General features: G+C 44.2%; 1 protein-coding gene across 1 annotated transcript in view; it reads right to left on the bottom strand.

Moving 5' to 3' along the window:
- The window catches only part of CDON (cell adhesion associated, oncogene regulated), a 35,875-nt gene extending 18,987 nt beyond the window's left edge, over positions 1-16,888 (bottom strand). Inside the window, 12 exon segments of the mRNA XM_050910869.1 lie at positions 167-295; positions 1,390-1,564; positions 3,399-3,691; positions 7,636-7,902; positions 7,905-7,988; positions 8,931-9,200; positions 10,053-10,340; positions 10,772-10,915; positions 11,245-11,391; positions 13,039-13,311; positions 15,487-15,623; positions 16,836-16,888. Coding sequence (XP_050766826.1) covers positions 167-295; positions 1,390-1,564; positions 3,399-3,691; positions 7,636-7,902; positions 7,905-7,988; positions 8,931-9,200; positions 10,053-10,340; positions 10,772-10,915; positions 11,245-11,391; positions 13,039-13,311; positions 15,487-15,562 — 2,146 coding nt within the window. The 5' untranslated portion in view covers positions 15,563-15,623; positions 16,836-16,888.
- Between the last annotated feature and the right edge of the window lie 2,138 nt (positions 16,889-19,026).

The raw sequence follows: 19,026 nt of genomic DNA, 5'->3' as shown, positions 1-19,026 counted from the left end.
TAAGAGAGAAAAAAATACCTGTAACAAAGCAGCCTAGGGAATAAATAGGAAATAGAAGAGGTAATACAAGCACCTAGAGCAGTAATAAACACAAGTTCACTTACATCTTGCATCTGTTTGCAACACAACTTTTAGCGCATCGATTACGAACCATCCATACACCTACCTCCACTGTGTCGCGACAGGTCTGGAAGGACGACACCGAAATTACTTGTCCCTTCATGAACAATGGGGTGTTTAGGAATGCCTACTGGTGGAGATGGAGCCTGAGTGTTTTTCGAGGATGATGTTCTTTCTACGAAAGATTTGACATACAGTACATCAGCTCGGGGACTGGATAAGAAAACGCTGTTTGTTGCCTCTCACAATATGCTCACTCCACAAGATCACTCGCTACAGCGCAGGGGACTAAAGCCCTGGCTCCAAATCACAAGCTAAACAGTCAGGAGAGCAATTAGGGAGTTTCTTCAGGGGAGCAAAAGAGGAGACTTCCCCTATCAGCCCAGGGACTCTTGCGCTGTGGATAAGTGACCGTTCATTTGCAGTACTAACATCTGCAGTACTGCACTTTGCAGTGATGCTGCGGGCTCCTGCCCGGGTTTCAAAGCCCTCTCTCATCACAAAATCACAATAGGTGGTGAAAATTGCACACTGAAATCCACATCTAGAGAAAGAGGTTCAATAAAAATGCTGTGGAAGCTGCGTTTGGCCACAGCTGGACCCAGGACACTGGGCTGAGTGGACTTTTGGCAGTATGTATGTATCATGAATTCACAGATTTCACGAATACATTACGTTCTTAATAAAATTTTAAGCTATCCTGCTCTTGTACATTAGTATGAAAAATATCTGACTGTTTGCATGCTTAAGAGTACAGCCACCAGCGTCCAAGCTCGAAAGAAAAAAAATTGCCTTGATTAGAAATGCTTTTTTGCTTGTCGCCGTCTGCACGCAACTATCAAAACAGCTGGCTTCTGGTCAGCTGAGAGATTTTCACTGAGGTGTCTGCAAAGCAAACCAGAAGCAGTTTTGTTGATATATGAAAACTTGATGGTGCAGAGTTTCTTTTGTGATACTCTGAAAAACCTGAACACGGACAGGCTGCTCCCTGACTTAGCTCCTTTAAGCAAGAGGAACCTTACAGTATAAATCTTAATAATCATCCCCAAAATAGTATCATCAAGCTTTTAATAGCTTCTACTTACCAAGAGCCCTGGTAATGCTCAGGAAGGTTTGCCCTACAGCTATTTTAGCTATTAGAGGCTGTTCTTTAGCAACTAAACTGCAGAACATTTCATATATGGCTGAGCAGACAACACGCAGTTGATGTAATTTAAATAAATGTCCTCTCGAAAGCCTAGGACACAGGGAACATTGTGCTGCACCTACCTTTGCTGGTGCGAAATGTCAGCATAGCAGGCTGGCCTTCACCAGCAGCACTCCTCGCCACCATTAAAACTTCATACAGGCTGGAAGGCTCCAGCTCGGTGAGCCGCAGCTCGTTCTCACTGCCAGGGACACGCACCGTGTGCCAGCTTCCCACTGCGCTGACGCTGTCGTCCAGCTGCACAGGACAGGGAGAGAAAGCTCAGCATCAGCAGTGAATTGCTTAGAACCCAACGTAGTACTCGAACCCTTCACCACTTTCACACACAAGCATCCAGAGGACCTCTGTCACTTGCTTATAAACTCCTTCTATTTTTCTATATCTGCCTATGGTTTGCCTCCAAACGCTTCTGCCACAAATCAGCACTTTCGCAGCCTTCACGGTGCTCCTTCGATAAACCTCACTTATTTTCCCTCTCTATACACACACACACTTGGTTTCGGGGAGGAAAAAAAAAAAAGGTCATTTTCACTTGTGGCTAAAACTAGCAAGAGATCAAATGAGTTTAAAGACTTCAATCAGCCTTTAGCTGGCAGTGTGCGTGACATTAAAAGGCTGGACCCAACACCCTAATGAGAAAGATATGTTCCCTGAACTATCCCAGCTTTTCCTGTACTTAAGCATTTTAAAATATTTACGGGGTAAAATGGGCAACAAAATGTCCTAGTTACTTCTCGAGGCTGGAAAAAAAAGTCAACAGGGAGACCAAAGATTTGTTTTTTATTAAGGTATGTTTCCTTTTTTTTTTTTTAAAAACACTTTTTAATTTAGCACTGAAATCACCAGCTCCATTTACGAAAGGAAAGAGATTCAGGGTAGTCTCTTAACGCTTGACCTTTGCAGGAAAACATTATCCCAAATCCCAAAGGAAAAGACAAGGATTCTACCAAAAATAAACTACTAAAGAATATAAGACTTCAATAAAACATGGAAGGCAGATCTAAATGCCGTGGATTATCAAAGGTTATACCAGAGGTCTTTGTTCAAGTATCTTCTTCTGAAGCGACCACTCTTCTAAGGCTTTTTTTCCCCCAACTTTTTTTTCCCCTCCCCTCTTTAAAAGAGGGAAATCAATAAAATAATTTAATGACACAAAGAGAACACCACCCTAAAAAAACCACGGTAAACTCCCTACCGAGAAACGCATGAGTGAGCACATTTAATGTCGAAAGGATTGTTATGAGTGAAGGGTAAGCATCAAAAAGGTCAAAGTAGTATTCAAAGCTTTCAGTGCTTATGTGAACCAACCACCTTTGGATGAGAAATTGTATCAACAGACTTTGGCACTAGGTTTTCAGGAACTAACAGGTCAAAAATCTAAGCGTTCCCTCCAGGCTAAGACAAGATCAGGATGTAGAGGATTAAAAAGCTTATGAAAAATAAACCAAACAGCTTTGCCATGCAGAAAACTGTTTGCTTGGAACAACAGGCACAGGCATTGCTTGGTTCTGATTTTAGTCAGGAGAGCTCACTGTGACACACCATTTTTAAGGACATGATAGGTATCTGCTTAGGAAATTTTAGTTCACCTTCGTCTTTGGCAACTTCAGTTTAATAGTGTCTCTTTGGGACACAGAGTAGCAAACTCCTTGACATATTAGGCTAATGCTCAGCTTCCCTGCTGATCTCAAGTGTACCCACCAGATTCAAGCTTGCTCACACGAATGCGTTTTTAACATCACTGACGTTGCATACAATATGCCCTGGAGCCCCATTCCCCATAGACCATAATGATACTGTAAAGGAAATAAAAGCCCGGGCTCCGCTGAATAAATCTCACTTAAAACTAGATAGAACAGCGTACTTGTGACCAACTTCAGTCATCCCTAAAATAAGCTGCCTGTGTGGCCACGGTAACGTTGTGGTTCAACTATATTCGATATTCTCTCTGGCCTGACACCACACTCTTGTCCACACCAGCACTGCAACAATTACTGGTTCCTCGAGAAACCTAAAACAATGAAATCCATCTGCTGCGGTGCACCGCTTCGACGCAACGGGGAAACGTTACCTTGCGGTATTTCACAAAATAGGCGTTGATGGGCAAGCCCCCGTCCCTCCCCGAACGCCACACCAGGTTGTACATGTCTGGTTTCAGCGTCTGCGGGGGGCTGAGGATGATGGGGGCTTCGGGGGGAGCGGCGGCATTCGGGGCTTTTTCCGTCGCAGCTGCATCCGAGCGCAATTTTGTCGGAGGCGAGCTTGAGAACGCCGCTCCTGCGCCAAAGTCACCGTCGCTTTCATCGCTCTGGGCAATCTCCACGGGAGCCATTTCTGCTGCTTTCGTGCCAGTTGCTAAAGGAGCTGTAAAGGGAGGAGTCTGGTTACATCTTCAAGATGACGTACGTTTGCCCCCCGCAGAGGGGACAGTAAATCATTTAAGAGCGTCATTTCCAAACGAGCCCCGCCGCAAAAAGCCAGTTCAAGAGATGCCCACGCAGACCCGAGCCCGGCGCCAAGCTGCGCCCTTGCGCGCCAGCTATGTTTTCAGGGCAGAACAGCATTTTTTGGTTTGGTTTTTGGTTTGGTTTTTCCCCCCCCCCCACGGTAGCAAAGAGAGAACACCTGAAATGCAACATCTGCAGGCACAGTTTGACTAGTATCTCTGATAAATTAAGTAGTGGCAATGCACGTTAGAAGAAAAAATACATATAGCCACACTTGTGACACAAATGGAGTAATTTTGAGTTAATCGCAGTTGTACAAGGAACTTTTCATGGCCTGAACTGGCGTGCACACAAGAGGACATTCTCCTCCCTCAGTTTCTGAGGTTTTAGCTGTAATTTCGATCAGCTTTGAAAGTTGCACGACTCGACTACTTCATTTGAAAATTTATGCTGAGAATAAACTCAGTTTACAGGCAGATCTAACATGCAATTTAATACCAACGCATTTCTAGAAATCCTGCTCCAGCCTCCTCCATCCTATTTACTTTGCCTGGTATGAAAAGTTTATACATATATATATATAAAAATATAATATCAGTAGTTCGAAAGAGGCCATGAGACAAAAAATAGCTCTGTTCGGCCGATGCAAGACTTGTCAGCATTCCAGGCAGGAAAAGGGTGGCAGGTTGGACATCTGAGATTATCCAGGACAAGTAAATGTCAGTGCTTAAAACGAGAACGTTTGGGAACCCGCGCAGCTCCTCAAGGTTGCACGCCGCAGCGCCGGGACTGCCAGATGTTCTTAGCCCTGTCCGTCCTTTCAGATTTGTGTAGGTTTATGTTACATGCCGGGGTCTGGAAGGGGAAGGGAATGAAGGGAACTTGGTTTACAAAACAAACAAATTCCTTGGTAATGTAAAGCCTAGGCAGTGTTAGCCTGGCTGACTCAGATTCCTCCAAACCTCCATTAAAATACCAGCAGCAAGTGTGGCTGCTATTTTTGGCCACTTTTTAAAAAGCTGGGAAGGGAAGGAAAGTTCTCTTTTCAAATTGAAGACACACTCTCAGCAAGCATTCCTTGTTTGTTTCTTCCTATTTATTTAGCAATGCCGCAAAGTTCGGAGACCGAAGAAGGGAACGACGTGGGGAGGACGTCCCCAAAGCCAGATGGAGTTTGCTTGAAACGCCAGACGCCCCCAGAACAATCTCCGAGCGAAAGGGTATCTATGACTGTCAGCGAAGCAGCGGGAAAGGGATGCACCACCGCGCGTTAATATTGGAAACAAATGCCGTATCCGCTGGAGGAGGCAGAAGGCCCACTGCTTTGTGGTGGACCTGGAGGATTTGCGGGCGGGCGCAGCGTGGTTTGATGCCTGCTGGCACGGGGGAAACGGACTCTCGGGCGTTGGAGAATTAGTTGTGGTTTAGGCTGGTGACAGGGGACCTGCAGTCATTGCTGTGTTTATTGCTGTGAGAGGGGAGTCGTCAACAACGGGCAAGTAGTTTGTATTTTTGCTTTGGAAAACAACCCTCGGGTAACAGCTTCCATTAAGCAATTCGGTTCTAAGCTCTTTTTGCTAAGTTTCTGGCATAATTGCTACCCGTATAAACCAGCACATCAGACTTCTCTTTGCTGCTGTGTCATTATGCAACTTTTTTCGGCTGCTGCTTTTAGTGCCATCCCTTTCCCCGTAGCCACCGAGACTTACTCTTCTTCCTCGGCTTCCCAGCCCCACTGCGAAACATGAGCAGCACTGAGTTGGGTCAGACCAAAGGCTGTATGCACCCAAAATCCTGCCCCTGACAGCAACCAGTGAAAAGGCCGAATGTCCCAAATTCGGGCGTTAAAAGAATGTATTCACAGCTTTTACTTGCGTTCTCCATAATACCCAGTATTTTACAGCTCACTACCGTGTCTCCCCTTCGGCTGCCTCATTTTGAAGGTAAAAAGCCCTCACCTTTTCAGCCTCTCCTCCCGCAGAAACTATTCCGCACCCCTGTGAACCCACCTGCTGCGTTTCACAGCACCTTCGCTTGTTGTTCTACACCCGGGGTGCAAACACGCAAGCAGATTTCAACCCGCTGGCACGCCCCGGGCTTTGCACGGCAGCAGAGCAACCTTTGTATTTTGTCCCCGCTGTGCAAACAGATCACATTCCCAGGCGTTGCTTCCCTGCTGCTTAAACAACCGGAGGATCCTCCCTCCTTAGGGGCTCTCTAAGGTACCTCGGCACAGGCTGGGAAAGCACTCGGCAAATCTGACCACAGCAGGTCAGTGAAGTCACCCACGCCTGGCAAGTCTTTCAGATCACCCTCAGACTTCTCAGAGGTGCCTGGCTTCTATAAAAGACAGCTTCAGCCTGCTCTCCACGGTATCACCTACCTACCTGCAACAAACGCTACTCTTTCTTGTGCTTTATCCTAACCTGCTAACTCAGGCTTCCTGGAGTGTATTTTTCTCCTTCATTTCCACTAGATGAAGTTATTTTGGAGACTTAACCCTGCGTTTAGGAGCTCTGGGAAGCTATTGCCATACATGCAAACACCACAACTGTCTAAAAAAGACTGAAAATAAGCGCCATGGGTATAGGATCCTAAGGCTATCACTTTACATTTTGGTGGTTTCTCACTATGATGGCAGCTTAAGTTGCCCTGCCCGCTCTTAAGACCATGCAATGAATCACGTCGTGGAATAGATCCAGCAGAAAGGAAAAAAAAAACCAACCCCAACATTTTTCAGCCAAATAAGCTCTCTTACAGTGTGCTTGCACAAGGCAAATTACGGGAACAAGCTGCCGAGGCCGAGAGCTGCTTAAGTTGATCCTACTACCAAAGAAATGCACTGGAATCACAGCTTAAGTCATTCAGGTGCTTCGGAAGTGTTACCTGGCACGAATTCTTCATTAAAACATCTAAATGTCTGAGCATGTCTTTTGGCACGGTTGGGAACTGTTCTAAAACCCTAACAGCTCCCAGAAACTACTTGAGGACTTTTATATCAAAACCAAATGCCTTAACCACCCTCTGCACCATAATCAGCAGCTAGTACAACATATTAGAAACCGATAAAAGTTAATAAACAAAACATTAAAATTGAACTTACTGCCATAAAATTCTGAGGCAAAGCAGTGGGATTTTTCTATTTCACACAGACTGAATTCAGGGATGATATTTAGTTTTGTGTTTCCACTCAGCAAGGTCCAACAATAACTTATTTATAAAACTACATGATGGGATCACTTTCTTGAGGTTTCTCCTTTCCTTCTTCCTCTAAGTGAACCTTTAAGCATCTTTTCAAATTATTTACATGAGTTTTAAACTCTAACCAGTGGTAACGAAGAACTTTAAACACGGGGCCACATATTAAATTCCACTGACCTGAAATCCCACTGACATTCAGCTAAATTTACTAAGGGAAGATGCTGAAAGAGCTGAGAAACTGAAGTCACTTCACATAACTAAAAATCTGTATCTTAGTTCTTGCGAAGGGAACGTGGGGGAGCCAAAACCTGCTATTAGTATCACATAATATTCCAGTGTGAAGAAAGTAAATATCTCTTTCCCATCTTGCCTTTAGTATAAGAACTGTCTTTGCCTAGTAGCAATTTCAAGAAATAAAAAAAACCCCACCCGTGGAGAGTTTTTAATCACATATAAGAATGCTAAGTCCATGCAACACACACAGCCGTTTCTCCTTTGCCTAAGGTGGAAGGGAAGAACTGGTCCACGAAGACAGCTTAGACTCCTCTGCTTCGTTTCCCCAGGATACCCACGCTACCTACCTGCCGTTAATTTATTATTTTGAGGCATTTCTCACCCAAATCAGGGAGCCGACCGTGCAATTTTGTGCTTCAAGCTTACCAACTGTAAGGAAGGCTCTCGACACCACGGAGCCGTGCTCGTTGATGGCTTCGCACGTGTACTCCCCGGCACGCTCGGGAGTCACGTTCCTAATGTGCAAGGAGCTCGAGCCCGCTTGAGAGATGGAGAAGTAGGTGGGCTCTGCAACGGCGCTGCCCGGCGTTGCTCGAGGAGGTTTCTGCGGTTTTGAATGAAGCACCTGGGAAGGGCGGCCGGTCACAAGTCCTCTGCTGTCGTACCAACGGATCAGGGGAACGGGCAGGCCGTGGCATTGCAAGACAGCGTAATGTCCCCACCATCTATCACAGTGATGCTTGCAGGAGGCGAGACTATAACTGGCCTAGAGCCTTCGCCTGGGGGGGGAAAAAAACCAAAACAAACCATTCACAGAATGAATTTGGCGAAGGAATATAATGCTTAATGCCAAAATGAGTCAATACAATTAAAAAAGTCACGCATGCTTCTTTTTAACCATTTTAACAGTTATTTCTTCCCTAGACAGCCTCTCCAGATTTCCTTTCCAGACTGAAGAGATCAGCTGAGCCTTGCGCTTAGAGAAGGCTGACAGAAAACTACGCCCAAAGCACACTTCAAGTTTTCTAAATAACGAATACTTGACTGTCAGTGTGGAACACAGAGCAGGCAAGACTGGCTTAGTCCACTCCACAGACAAGCAGGTCACAAAATATCTACTCAATCAGCCTCTGCGCAGCTCACATCAATCTTAATAGGTACAGAGAAGGTCAAAAGCTTCAACCACTCATGACAGGGGGAGAACAGGAACAGCAATGGTCTCGCCAACATCCTTGTAAGAGCAGAAATGAAGTTCTCTAGGTATTAGAAAGTATCTTAGACTGAAAAGTGATCAAAAATACTATTGGCACCTGCTAATCTGATACAGGGGAAGTGTGCATTAACCCCAAATCTGATGATTGTTTTGGAAGCTTGAGGATATAGGACAGGCATCATTACTCATTGGCCAATAACGCTAAGAATACCAGTTCATCCAGCACAACAGGACCCTGACTCTATTGAAGAATAAATCGCGTCAAATTCAATCATAAGCTGATTTAATCGCAGCTGGTAATCTAGGTTTTAAGTATCAAGTAACCACGCTACCCCAGAAATACCCGCATCTCTCAAAATTCAACTGAAAGCACCTTCTTGGTAAGATTTGCTACAAACAGTGGTCAGAAGCAAATGGATACATAATCTAGGGGGGAAAAAAACCCACAGAATAAAGCTTGAAATACAAATGCTTAATTTGAGTTCTTGAGGGCTGCAAGTGCTCCTACCCAGCTGGACACGAAGTCTCCCAGTGGACTGCACAAATCCGACCCCATTGTTTGCTACGCACTGGTACAAGCCAGAGTCCTCTTGGGTGACGCCGCGGATCCGCAGGCGGTTTCCCGCCGGCAGATGCCGTGGAGAGAGGCGGAGGGGAGCCGCGTTGTGGAGCCAGGTGAGGGTCGGCGCAGGGCTTCCGCGGACATCGCACCAGAAATGCGCAGTCGCTCCAGCGGCCACCGTTTCATCTTGCAGTCCCTTGGAGATTGAGGCAGGTTCTGTAAAGGGAAATAATTTTTACACAAACCACCGTACGTTGATCTCAGCCTAAGTCCTGAAAAAAATACCGCAAAACGTTACGCAAACTTATCGCGTACAAAGGCTAAGCACCACATACTTCTAGTTCTAAAGCTGTTTTTCCCCACACACTTGCTTATTTTAATGGTCTCTCCCTTCTATTCCAAACAGTCACATGTTTGCATTAATACTGTCAATAAAACACTTGTATTTTCAAAATAATTCTTTAGTGACATCCTCATAACAGAAGGTTTATTATGTGTCAAAAACCTGTTTTCTGAGTTACTCTAATGCATACATTTCAAAAAACAAACAAAAACAGTCATGGAGGCAAAAAGCTCAAACAACAGTAAAATCTGCTACAAAGGAAAGGGGAGATTAGGAACGGCTTGCAGGCACACAGAAGAGGCCAAATATATTTCTTTTGCTTTTGTTTTTGTCCTCATCCAAACATATCACCTCTCCTCGCCAGCTTTTTGCTTATGTACAACCTCAAAAGAGAAACATCTGATCTCTGGCACGTTATTGACACTGTATCCCATATACACTTGGCACTCCGCAGAAAAATAAATAGATCAGTTCTTCCCTTGGAGTTTGTTATCCTTTACTGTTTAATTATTTCAGACTGCGAAGGATTTGAAGAGATGAACAGTTATGGATTTTAACTTGGGAGAGATGATGAGATATGGTCATTATGAACATATCTTTATTCTTTATTTTAATATGCTTAGGTTGAGAAAGAATGTTAGGCTATTTGTAATCAGATGCCAAAACCAGCAAGCACACAACCAAACCTCTCATTGCCTGGACGTGAAAACGTCTGTATTTCTTACCAAGTATAGTAAGCGAATAGTTAACGTATTTCACTACTCCAGATTCATTTCCCACCACGCAGGAGTAATTTCCAGAGTCTGATGCCTCAAGCCTGTCCGTCACCAGATGGGAGTGCAGCAGTTTCCACCTGCCTTTCCTCAGCGCGTCCCGGCCGTCTCTTACCCAGCGGACGGAGGCCGGAGGCAACCCACTGACAACACATTCTAGCATCAGAGAGCTGTGCCGGGGCACCGCCAGGCTCTGGGGTGCCAGGGGATGAAGTATGTGGAAGCCACCTGAGGAAGAGCCTGGAAGAAAGGAGACGAGGCTTGTCACTAATCAGCCTTTTAAACCGCACTCTCCCATCCCGTCCTCCAGTCCCCAGGTTTGCCATGTCTTTTGAACACGGCTACTTATGCTTGTGACTAAGCACGATGCTGTAATGCTTTCTTCCAGAAGTCTTGCTCTGGAATCGGTTTGGTGGCTGGAGTATTAGCAGTATCCCCTTTTCAAGGGCTAAGTGCTCTGTCCTCTTGGGATTTGAGAAGCAGCCGTGCCGCTTCTCCACAGTAAGGGGAAATAAGAACTGAATGTGCAAATAATGCAGGACAGATTTTACGTAACACAGTATTTGAGACCAGTGGCTATTTGGGCTGATATGCCCACGCTGAAAACCTTAGGGATGTTATTTATTCAGTTTGAGATGTATTAACCCTGGAAAGCTGAACTGAATACTCACGTGTGACTATGAGCTTACGTCCAGTGAGTTCTATTCTCAGATCGTGAGTAACTGGGTTGTACACTGCACATTTATAGGATCCTTTGTCTTCTAAAGATACATTCAAAATCTGCAGGTTTCCAGATGGAAGAATTAGGTAGTTGTCTAAACAAGTGGGGAAGGAAAAAAGATTATATTTAACTTAGTTTCAAAAAAAAAAAGGCTTCCTTTTTTTTAATTTTTTTTTTTTTTTTTTAAATAACTCGTCAGATAGATCAATCTATTCTAAATGTAGGATCACAAAGAAATCATGCTGTCATGCAAAGGATATTAATTTACAAAGGTAGGTTTAGACAAAGTGATTTGCACAGGAAGCTCTGCAAGTTTCTGGAGTTTGGGGTTTTTTTTTTTTCCCTTTACGTTCTGAGAAAAAAAATCCAGGCAAGCTTTTGTTAGATATTTATATTGCTGACCAGCAGCATAAAACATCTCACCTGTTGATTGTTCCAGCCATTTTCCCCGCACTTGAAAGCGAACCTGTGCTTTAGGATTACTTTCTGGCACCTTGCATCCAATGAAAGCCGTACCTCCTTCCTCTGCTGCAACAGCAGGTTTCACCGACGTATCAAAATTAGCCAAACCTAGAAGAGAAGCGGTAAAAGGTTAAGAGCAGCCAAGGCTTGGGAAAGGGGAAGGGGAGTAAGCTCAGTATTTCTGTTTATAATATAGCTGGTTTCAAGCTGATTATCTTCTCCGGTGCAGCATTTGGACATTTATATCAACAGGCATGGTCTTTTCTGTAACAGCATAAACCCTCCTGTGTACATACGCTTCCTTACTACAGAAAGGGCCAGCTTTTACATGGGAATAGTGAGGAAAGAAAAAAATGGCTCCTACGTTCCCTCAACTGCTCCAGGAAAAGCGAGCAGAGATGACATCGGTAAGAGAAGACTGCAGGGCTACTCATGGGCTCCGAAGGCACTACAGAAGACAATTAACACTAACAGCAGGAAGCCTGTCCATAAGAAACACGAAATTGTCTTTCTGTGATTATAATTAACACAACACTGAGTACAGCAGCGCCTCCCACTCCTTGCCATGAGCAATGAGGCAAGCAGAGAGCCTCAACAGCTAACAGCACCTCCTAATTTGCTACTAAAATCTCCGAAGGAGGAGAAAAGTGTGAAAGCTGCTCTTCTACTCCCTTCGCGTTCAAAGCATCTTCTAGGTTGAAGTTTTTCTATGTTAGCCACCCTTATAGCTCTCTTGAGAGGGTCTTGCTATGGGTCAGTACTTTACCAAAACACTTACTTCTCTCACTTATAAGAAATTTTCCTCCCAGGGGGATTTTGGACATGCTCCATAGATGAGGTACCCTTACAGAGAAATCACTCAAATCCTGCTTGACAAAGGCCCGATTCAGACAGCACCGCCATCCCAAGCGGACAACTCATGCTCACGGAAGAATGTTATATTCCCATTCTCAGCACCACATCGTCCTTTCCACGTGGAAAACATTGCCCTCCCTCTTCTAAAGTCCTTTAAGACCAAATAATTTACAGATCAAGCACTAAGACTGATTAGAAGAACCACTGCAACTGAAAGAAGGGAAATTGCACCTAGAAGGACAGAAGACTGTCCCCACCTGAAGAACTTCTAGATAGTTTTGGCCAAATGAAACGAAAGAAGTGAAACGGAAAAGTTGCAGCTCCCACTTATTTTCCAGGCAACAATTCCCACTCATTTCTCTTCTAATACACTCTCAAGCACGCTTCTGCAACGGCACGGCAGCTCAGCTGCTGTTTCAAGATCCTTTTTGAAGAGAAGCTTTTGGGAACCTTGTACTTTCAGGTCAATTCACTGAAATGAATGTTATTTCACTGAATAATATTTATATTTGCTGGAAAGGACTCCTGAGGTCCTTCAGCTCGAAATGAGGCTATCACCAACACTAAATTGACCAAGTGTGGTTTTGTCTAGTTGAGTCTTTAAAAGCCTCGAAGGATGGGGATCCACAAGCTCTCTGGGGAATCTGTTCCAGGGCTGCATCACCTGACAGGTCTCAGATGACACAGGAGAAAGAAGAAAGACAAAAAAAGAGAAAAACAACCAAAAAAATCGGTGAAAAGCGTATAAACGATCATATACTAAGTACTGGCTGAGGAAAAAAAACCCCACCACCTTGAAACTAGGTGTTTTCTAGAAGTCAAAGATAAACAAACCATACAAACCAGCTGAGGTCTATATAATTTGCAAGGAGCGAGGAATATAAAGAAAAATTAACTTACTGCCCATCGATACCGTTGCAGGCCTGCTCACAACAGCACCCACGCTGCTGTTAGCAACGCACTGATAGCGACCAGACGTTAACAGGCTGAGGGAGACGATTGTCAAAGATCCTGACTGGATTTCCACTTCTCCCACCCTGCTGTCCAGAGGTTCCCCATTAAACAGCCAAGAAAGGCGAGCCGTGGAGGGCTCGGCAGAGCAGCGGAGTTGTACGGGCCCACCAGACTTCTGGACAGCAGACGAGGGCTCAGAAATAAAACGGGGAGTTAAATCTAAAAGGGGAAAAAAAATATATATATATTATTTAGTTAGTGAACAGCATTTTGCATGAACACAAGCGATAAGGTTGATGATGCATTGACCGGTAAAAAAGACTGACCACGATCTGTATTACAGCAACACTCTCTCCCAAGGCTCCTGCCACTGTTCACAGACCTGGCCAACTTCTTTCATCAGAAGGTTAAATATTGCTAAAAGACTATTCAGATCAAACACGGACAAATAAAGGGTTGCTCAACTCCAAGGTGCTAGTGATACTCAAGCAGGTGTTGCCTTTTCCTCCGCAAGAGGAACTCATGACGGATTCCCGCTCTCTCCCAAACCCCAGGGAAAACTTCACGATGCAAACCCCACGAAGAAGGTAACAGCGATTAAACGAAGGTAGGTTCAGCGTACAGGAAGGGTGAGACACATCCCCAAGCGTGCACAAGGCAAAGGCATCACGATTGCTAGGGCCAGCAAAAACTGCAATCCCACTGGATTTATTCGGAGTGCAACAGCACCCGTCACCTGAAGAGATGGAGTAGGGGAACGTGCAGCTGTAGCTGATCTGTCCCATATGAAGCGGGCCCGGACGTGACTTGTAAAATTTTAGAAATGGTAGCAGCCTGCCAGGTATTTATGCAGAACCGTCTCCGAGTCTGCAGAACTAATTAAAAATAGCAGGATAAAAAAAAAAAAAAAGCTGGATGAACAGCAAAGGCTCTTGTTAATTCCAAATACATGGACTTCATCAGGACGAGAATGATGAATTGGGCATCCATTATCTTTACTGAGTAAAGATGAACAGAAACAGGAAAAGCTGCTAATAAATAAAAGGTTCAGTCCCACAAAACTTGGTTATGAGAATCCATTTATTTGCCAGAAGAAAATTCCTGCTTGTTGGAGGAAATTTTTTCCTATCCTGGCCAATGAAACACTGGGAATTATTTCCATTTGTTTTCTATGGAATTCTCTGCTAAAGATTTCGTATGAAGGGAGCAAGCAAAAGGCAATTAACACCAATAACTCCTATTTGGTTAGAAATACAGGAAGGGAAAAAAAAATTAAAAATAGACACAGTGGCAGGGGAAAACGATTCCTAGTTTGTAAATGAGCTAAGGAATTCCAGATAGTACGGGTCAAGACAATATTAAATGACATCCAAATAAGAGACAGTTTGCTTGTAGGTGGGGCCCTCAGCTCATGCTTTTCTTCTAAAGTCAGTCCATCCAAGTTCTGTTTATGAGTTTCAGATGAGAAACTGCGCATTTTTAACAGAACCATAAACTATCTGCATAAACATAAAATAAAACTGGAAATTAAAGTGTGGCTTCACTTAACAAAAAAGATGAAATCCATAAAAATGGTATCCAAGCATTTCACAGGACTCCAGATGTCCATTTTTAGCTTTTAATTAGAAAACTGTTTTTCCTATTAGTTCAGTTTGAATTTCCAGGGATAAGAGAAAAGCAGTGACCTTTTGAGTTTGCTAGCCGCCAATTGCTACAAAATTGCACTGCTACTTTCATCTTCGGCCCTGCCCGTGCTTATGACACCAACACTTTGTGCTCAGTGTAAAAGTCAAAATTGGTAGCAGTGACCCTGCAGCTGGAATTTATCTCCTATGACTGCTTGAAAAATAAAATTTATCCCATTTGCTTATAACGATTGGCTATGAAGTGCTAAAAGTAGTAAAAGCTTCTTTTTTGTGTGGTTACGTTAAGACAAGCTGACTACACAGAGCAGATGTGTCAATTAAAACCAGCCCTCTTCTTTTTTTAAACGCAAGAGCTGTTCCAACTGCAGCCAGGCATCAGCGTTCGCATTTCAAAGATCTGATTCCCCTTTCCCCCTGCAAATTTCAAACCCCTCCCAACCCCATGGGAACACAAGATGCACCGTACGCAGCAAAATCGGCGTCCAGCTAAGTCCACGGAGATCCCAAAGAACAAACCTACGTAACTGAGCGTCTTCCACATTCAAGCACTTGTTTCGAGCCAAGTTTTCAAAAGCAAAGTCATATATTCAGCTTAAGACCGCGTTTAAGCGCTCCATGCTTCCTTAAAAGCAGATTGTTGATAACAGGCATTCAAGTTGGCCACTTCGAAACGCGCTCCAAATGGTTTGGAGGCTCAACCTCCAAAACCTCTGAGCAAGTCACCTCGGCTCGGGCAAGAAGGCCTTACCTGAACTCGTGGCAGAGACGAGACCCGCGGCAGCGATGAAGAGCAGTGCCTGTAAGCGTCCAGGGTCTGGATGCATAGCGCCAGATTACAGAAGTTGAAAGCACGAAGCTCCAGACTAAGATGAAGCACCAAAACAGCTACAAAACAAACAAACAGATGTCTACTGTAAGTTTCAGGAGTTAGTCTTTTAACTCTCTTACAACAAAGTGTTTGGGGTTTAAAAAAAAGCGCAACCAGGAAACAGCCAATATTCTTTGCAATATAGAAACCATCTGTAAAAATGAGTTAGAAGTTGAACTTAACTATGTTTCCAAGTACTATTCTTAATAGAAGATTTTTTCCCCAGCTGGGATATGAGGCACCCACACCGAACTGTACTGCCTTGATAAATTAGACTACTTTCCAACCAGAGGAATCGAAGTCCAAAATAAACAACTTATCTGTTGGAGATAATATTGTTTGCAAACAATAATCATTTGACCATCTATCACCAGGCTACGCTTGCTTTACAAGTTTTTATGAATCTACACGCTGCGATGCGGCTACCGCTCGTGATTGCTCTAAACCTGCTTACTGAGACATGTCATCTGCTCGCTCCTTCTAGCGTGCTTTACAGTCAAACAATGACAAACGTCTCCTGAAAAAAATGACCAATATTAATCTCATTCTCATTTATGTTCCCAAACCAATACTGCTTTCTCATATACACTTCTGGGGCATCCGTTATGTACACTTTTATCTACATGGCTGCTTCTACAAGAGGACAGTCCTTCCCTTGGCCGTATCACACCTGACTGTTTGGCTAGATAAGATCTCACTTTCATCACCAAAACCCACAAACTAAATCATGAAACCAGCAACCTAACTTGCACAAGGTGAGTCTCAGAAACGGTGTTTCTGACACTCAGAGTCTCCATCAAATGCTCTCTTCTCCAAGAAAAAAAAAAATTTAATCTGCAGCTGTCATTCACTTAAATTTTCTATTTGCCTTGTGTAATATTACGATGAGTAAGATTTGAGTTCATTTAGCACAGTTACTTCATTTATCAGCCCGGCCATACAATTTTGCTGCTGATAACACTCAACATATATTTTAAACATCTCATATATCAGACATATATAAACATGTATCTAACACGCATATAATAACTAGGAGTTTTACTGGCAGCGCGCAGAAACAAGTGCAACAACACATATGCTTCATAGAAATAAGTCCCAGCTTATTGAGTGCTCACGGAGCCATTTGCTTTCCAAGAAGCCGGATTCAGATATCAACAGCAAAATTATTCCCATGGTTTATTTAAAAATAACAGTATTTTATCATCAGAACATCACTGTAAAATACGTACGCAAAATCAGCATCAGGAAAAGACTCCAATAATAATAAAAGAATCACTCTAGATTTTATAGAGCGATTTGCTTACTCCTACTTCTCCCTGCAAATTGCACTCCAGGCTTATAATGACAGCTTGAGAAGGCTGGAAGAAACGCTGTTGAGTTCTGCTCCCGTTTCTGGGCAGTTTTATCTGATCCGGCAAATTTCTTTCAGCTGTTCGGAAGACCCGGTAATCCTGCAGACCAGGCTGGTTCCCCAACAACAGCCGGGGCCGTTTTGGTAAGACGCAGATGGCAGAAGAGACCGGCTGCGCAGAAAGCGTTTTGGTTTATTTGAATTCTCACTCGGTTCAAGGGCAGGAGAGCCGCTCCACCAGCGAGCGCAGAGGACAAAGTAAACACCCAGAGAACTTGTTAACATCAAACACTTTGCTGAAGAGGGGCGGGGGGCAATGTTGCTTTTTGCCAAATCTTCCCTCCACTATTTATTTATGAAAAGCAATGAAACATATATTCTAGGTCAACTTTAACCCCAGCACATGGAGCTACTGGGTTATTTTGCAGCTGTCTTTTTAAACAAGGCCAGCTCATTATCTTTAACTAAACTTTATCTTTGGAGATCTACTTTAGCCAGTCTCTGATTTCCCTCTGTTTATCTTTCTCTTTACATGTTCCTAGCTGCCAGTGTCAACAGCTACTCCTCTTTTGACCTACCAGTTTGGCTTTCACAGGCTTGCGGAGTGGTAAGATCAACTGTAAAGCAGTGAGTACACAAAGCAAGCCACAAAGACCAAAGTTCTTTGACTGGAGGAAAAAAAGAAAAATATTCGCTTTAATTGGAGTAGCATTGTTCAGCAACAACACTCGGGCAGCCGAACACAGTTTCTCTAGCACCCACTTCTGAAGGGACTGCAGAAACCTCCGATTCGCTGGTAGATACGGGAACATGGGGGGAAGATGAGATCCCGCCTGCAATACACAACCCCAAAATGTATGCTGCTTTCTTTTTCTTCTGCAGATGGTGTCAATACAGAAGCCTCTCGCTAGGTACAGAGAAGAGGGCAAGACCCCAGCTCGTAGTTTTGGGGTCTTTAGAAACCCAGCGGAGAAACCTTGCCTCTTTAATATTGTATTAATACATATCCGAGCGTTAGAAGGCCTTGGCAAGAGTCCTGTTTTTCCATCCCTCTTTGCCATCATTTCAATAACCCTGAACTCCCATTTTGACAGCAAGTACCAGTCTTTGGGGACCTACTGGGAACAGAAAGAGGAGCACTTGGCTTAGATGCGGCTCCGTTTCAGTGTCTCAAAACTCCAAGATGAGCTCACCCGGGAACAACTCTGCCCACTGTTCGCTATTCCTCGCTTGAGAGAAAGAATCTCCATCACTGGCGGATCAAATAGTCAAAGTTATTTTGAAGTAAGAGGTGTCACTGAGAAAAGGGGTATTTCCGAGCCTTTTAAAGTAAAACAGTAGTAACAGGAGTTATTCGTATAAATAAGAATAATATTCAAGGTTGAACACAGATGGGTACGGTTTTCATGGATCAAGTCCTTTCCAGTTTCACCGGCAATTTCTCCAGACCATCAGTGCCACATACCAGAAAGCCACAGCACGGTAAAGGCCCGTATTTTTTCCACTTCCACCAAGACATCTTCATCTAAAGTCATCTTCCAGCTATTTTCATCCAGCACTTGACCTCCTCGTCAGCTCTAAAGTAACTTGTTGCTCACGGACCAAGGGAAACAAGGAAGATAACGGACTTGCGTCACGAGGAGTTGTCCCGACCATTCCAATGGATGCCCACCCCTCAGAAGCACACTGCGCACGCAGCGGCATCCAGAAACGCCTACCTGGTACTTTTGGAGATAATTAGTAAGATGGAGTACTTCTGAAGACAACATAATTCTGGTTGTGCGTCTCATTTGCTGCAGACCCTTTTAAAAAGGGACCCCTCGCCAAACAGCCGTGGGGACAGGCACGTGCCCGTCCATCAGCTCACAATTTCAGCTCCGCCACCTTTGGGATGCCATCGACAGGCAAGCAAAATGAATCAGCAGAGCTAACTCCAAACAGAGGGGAAGGGTACATTTTAATTAGTCCCTTTAGGAGCACCAGAGAGGTTTCCCAGTGCAGGAGCAGGGCTGTCCCCACCGCCAGGCTGTCACATCAGCCCCGGAACATGCCGGCTAGGTTCTGCAGGG

The sequence above is a fragment of the Gymnogyps californianus genome, chromosome 25 (genome assembly GCF_018139145.2).
Source record: "Gymnogyps californianus isolate 813 chromosome 25, ASM1813914v2, whole genome shotgun sequence".
NCBI lineage: Eukaryota > Metazoa > Chordata > Aves > Accipitriformes > Cathartidae > Gymnogyps > Gymnogyps californianus.
This window is presented reverse-complemented; position numbering and strand designations above follow the sequence as displayed.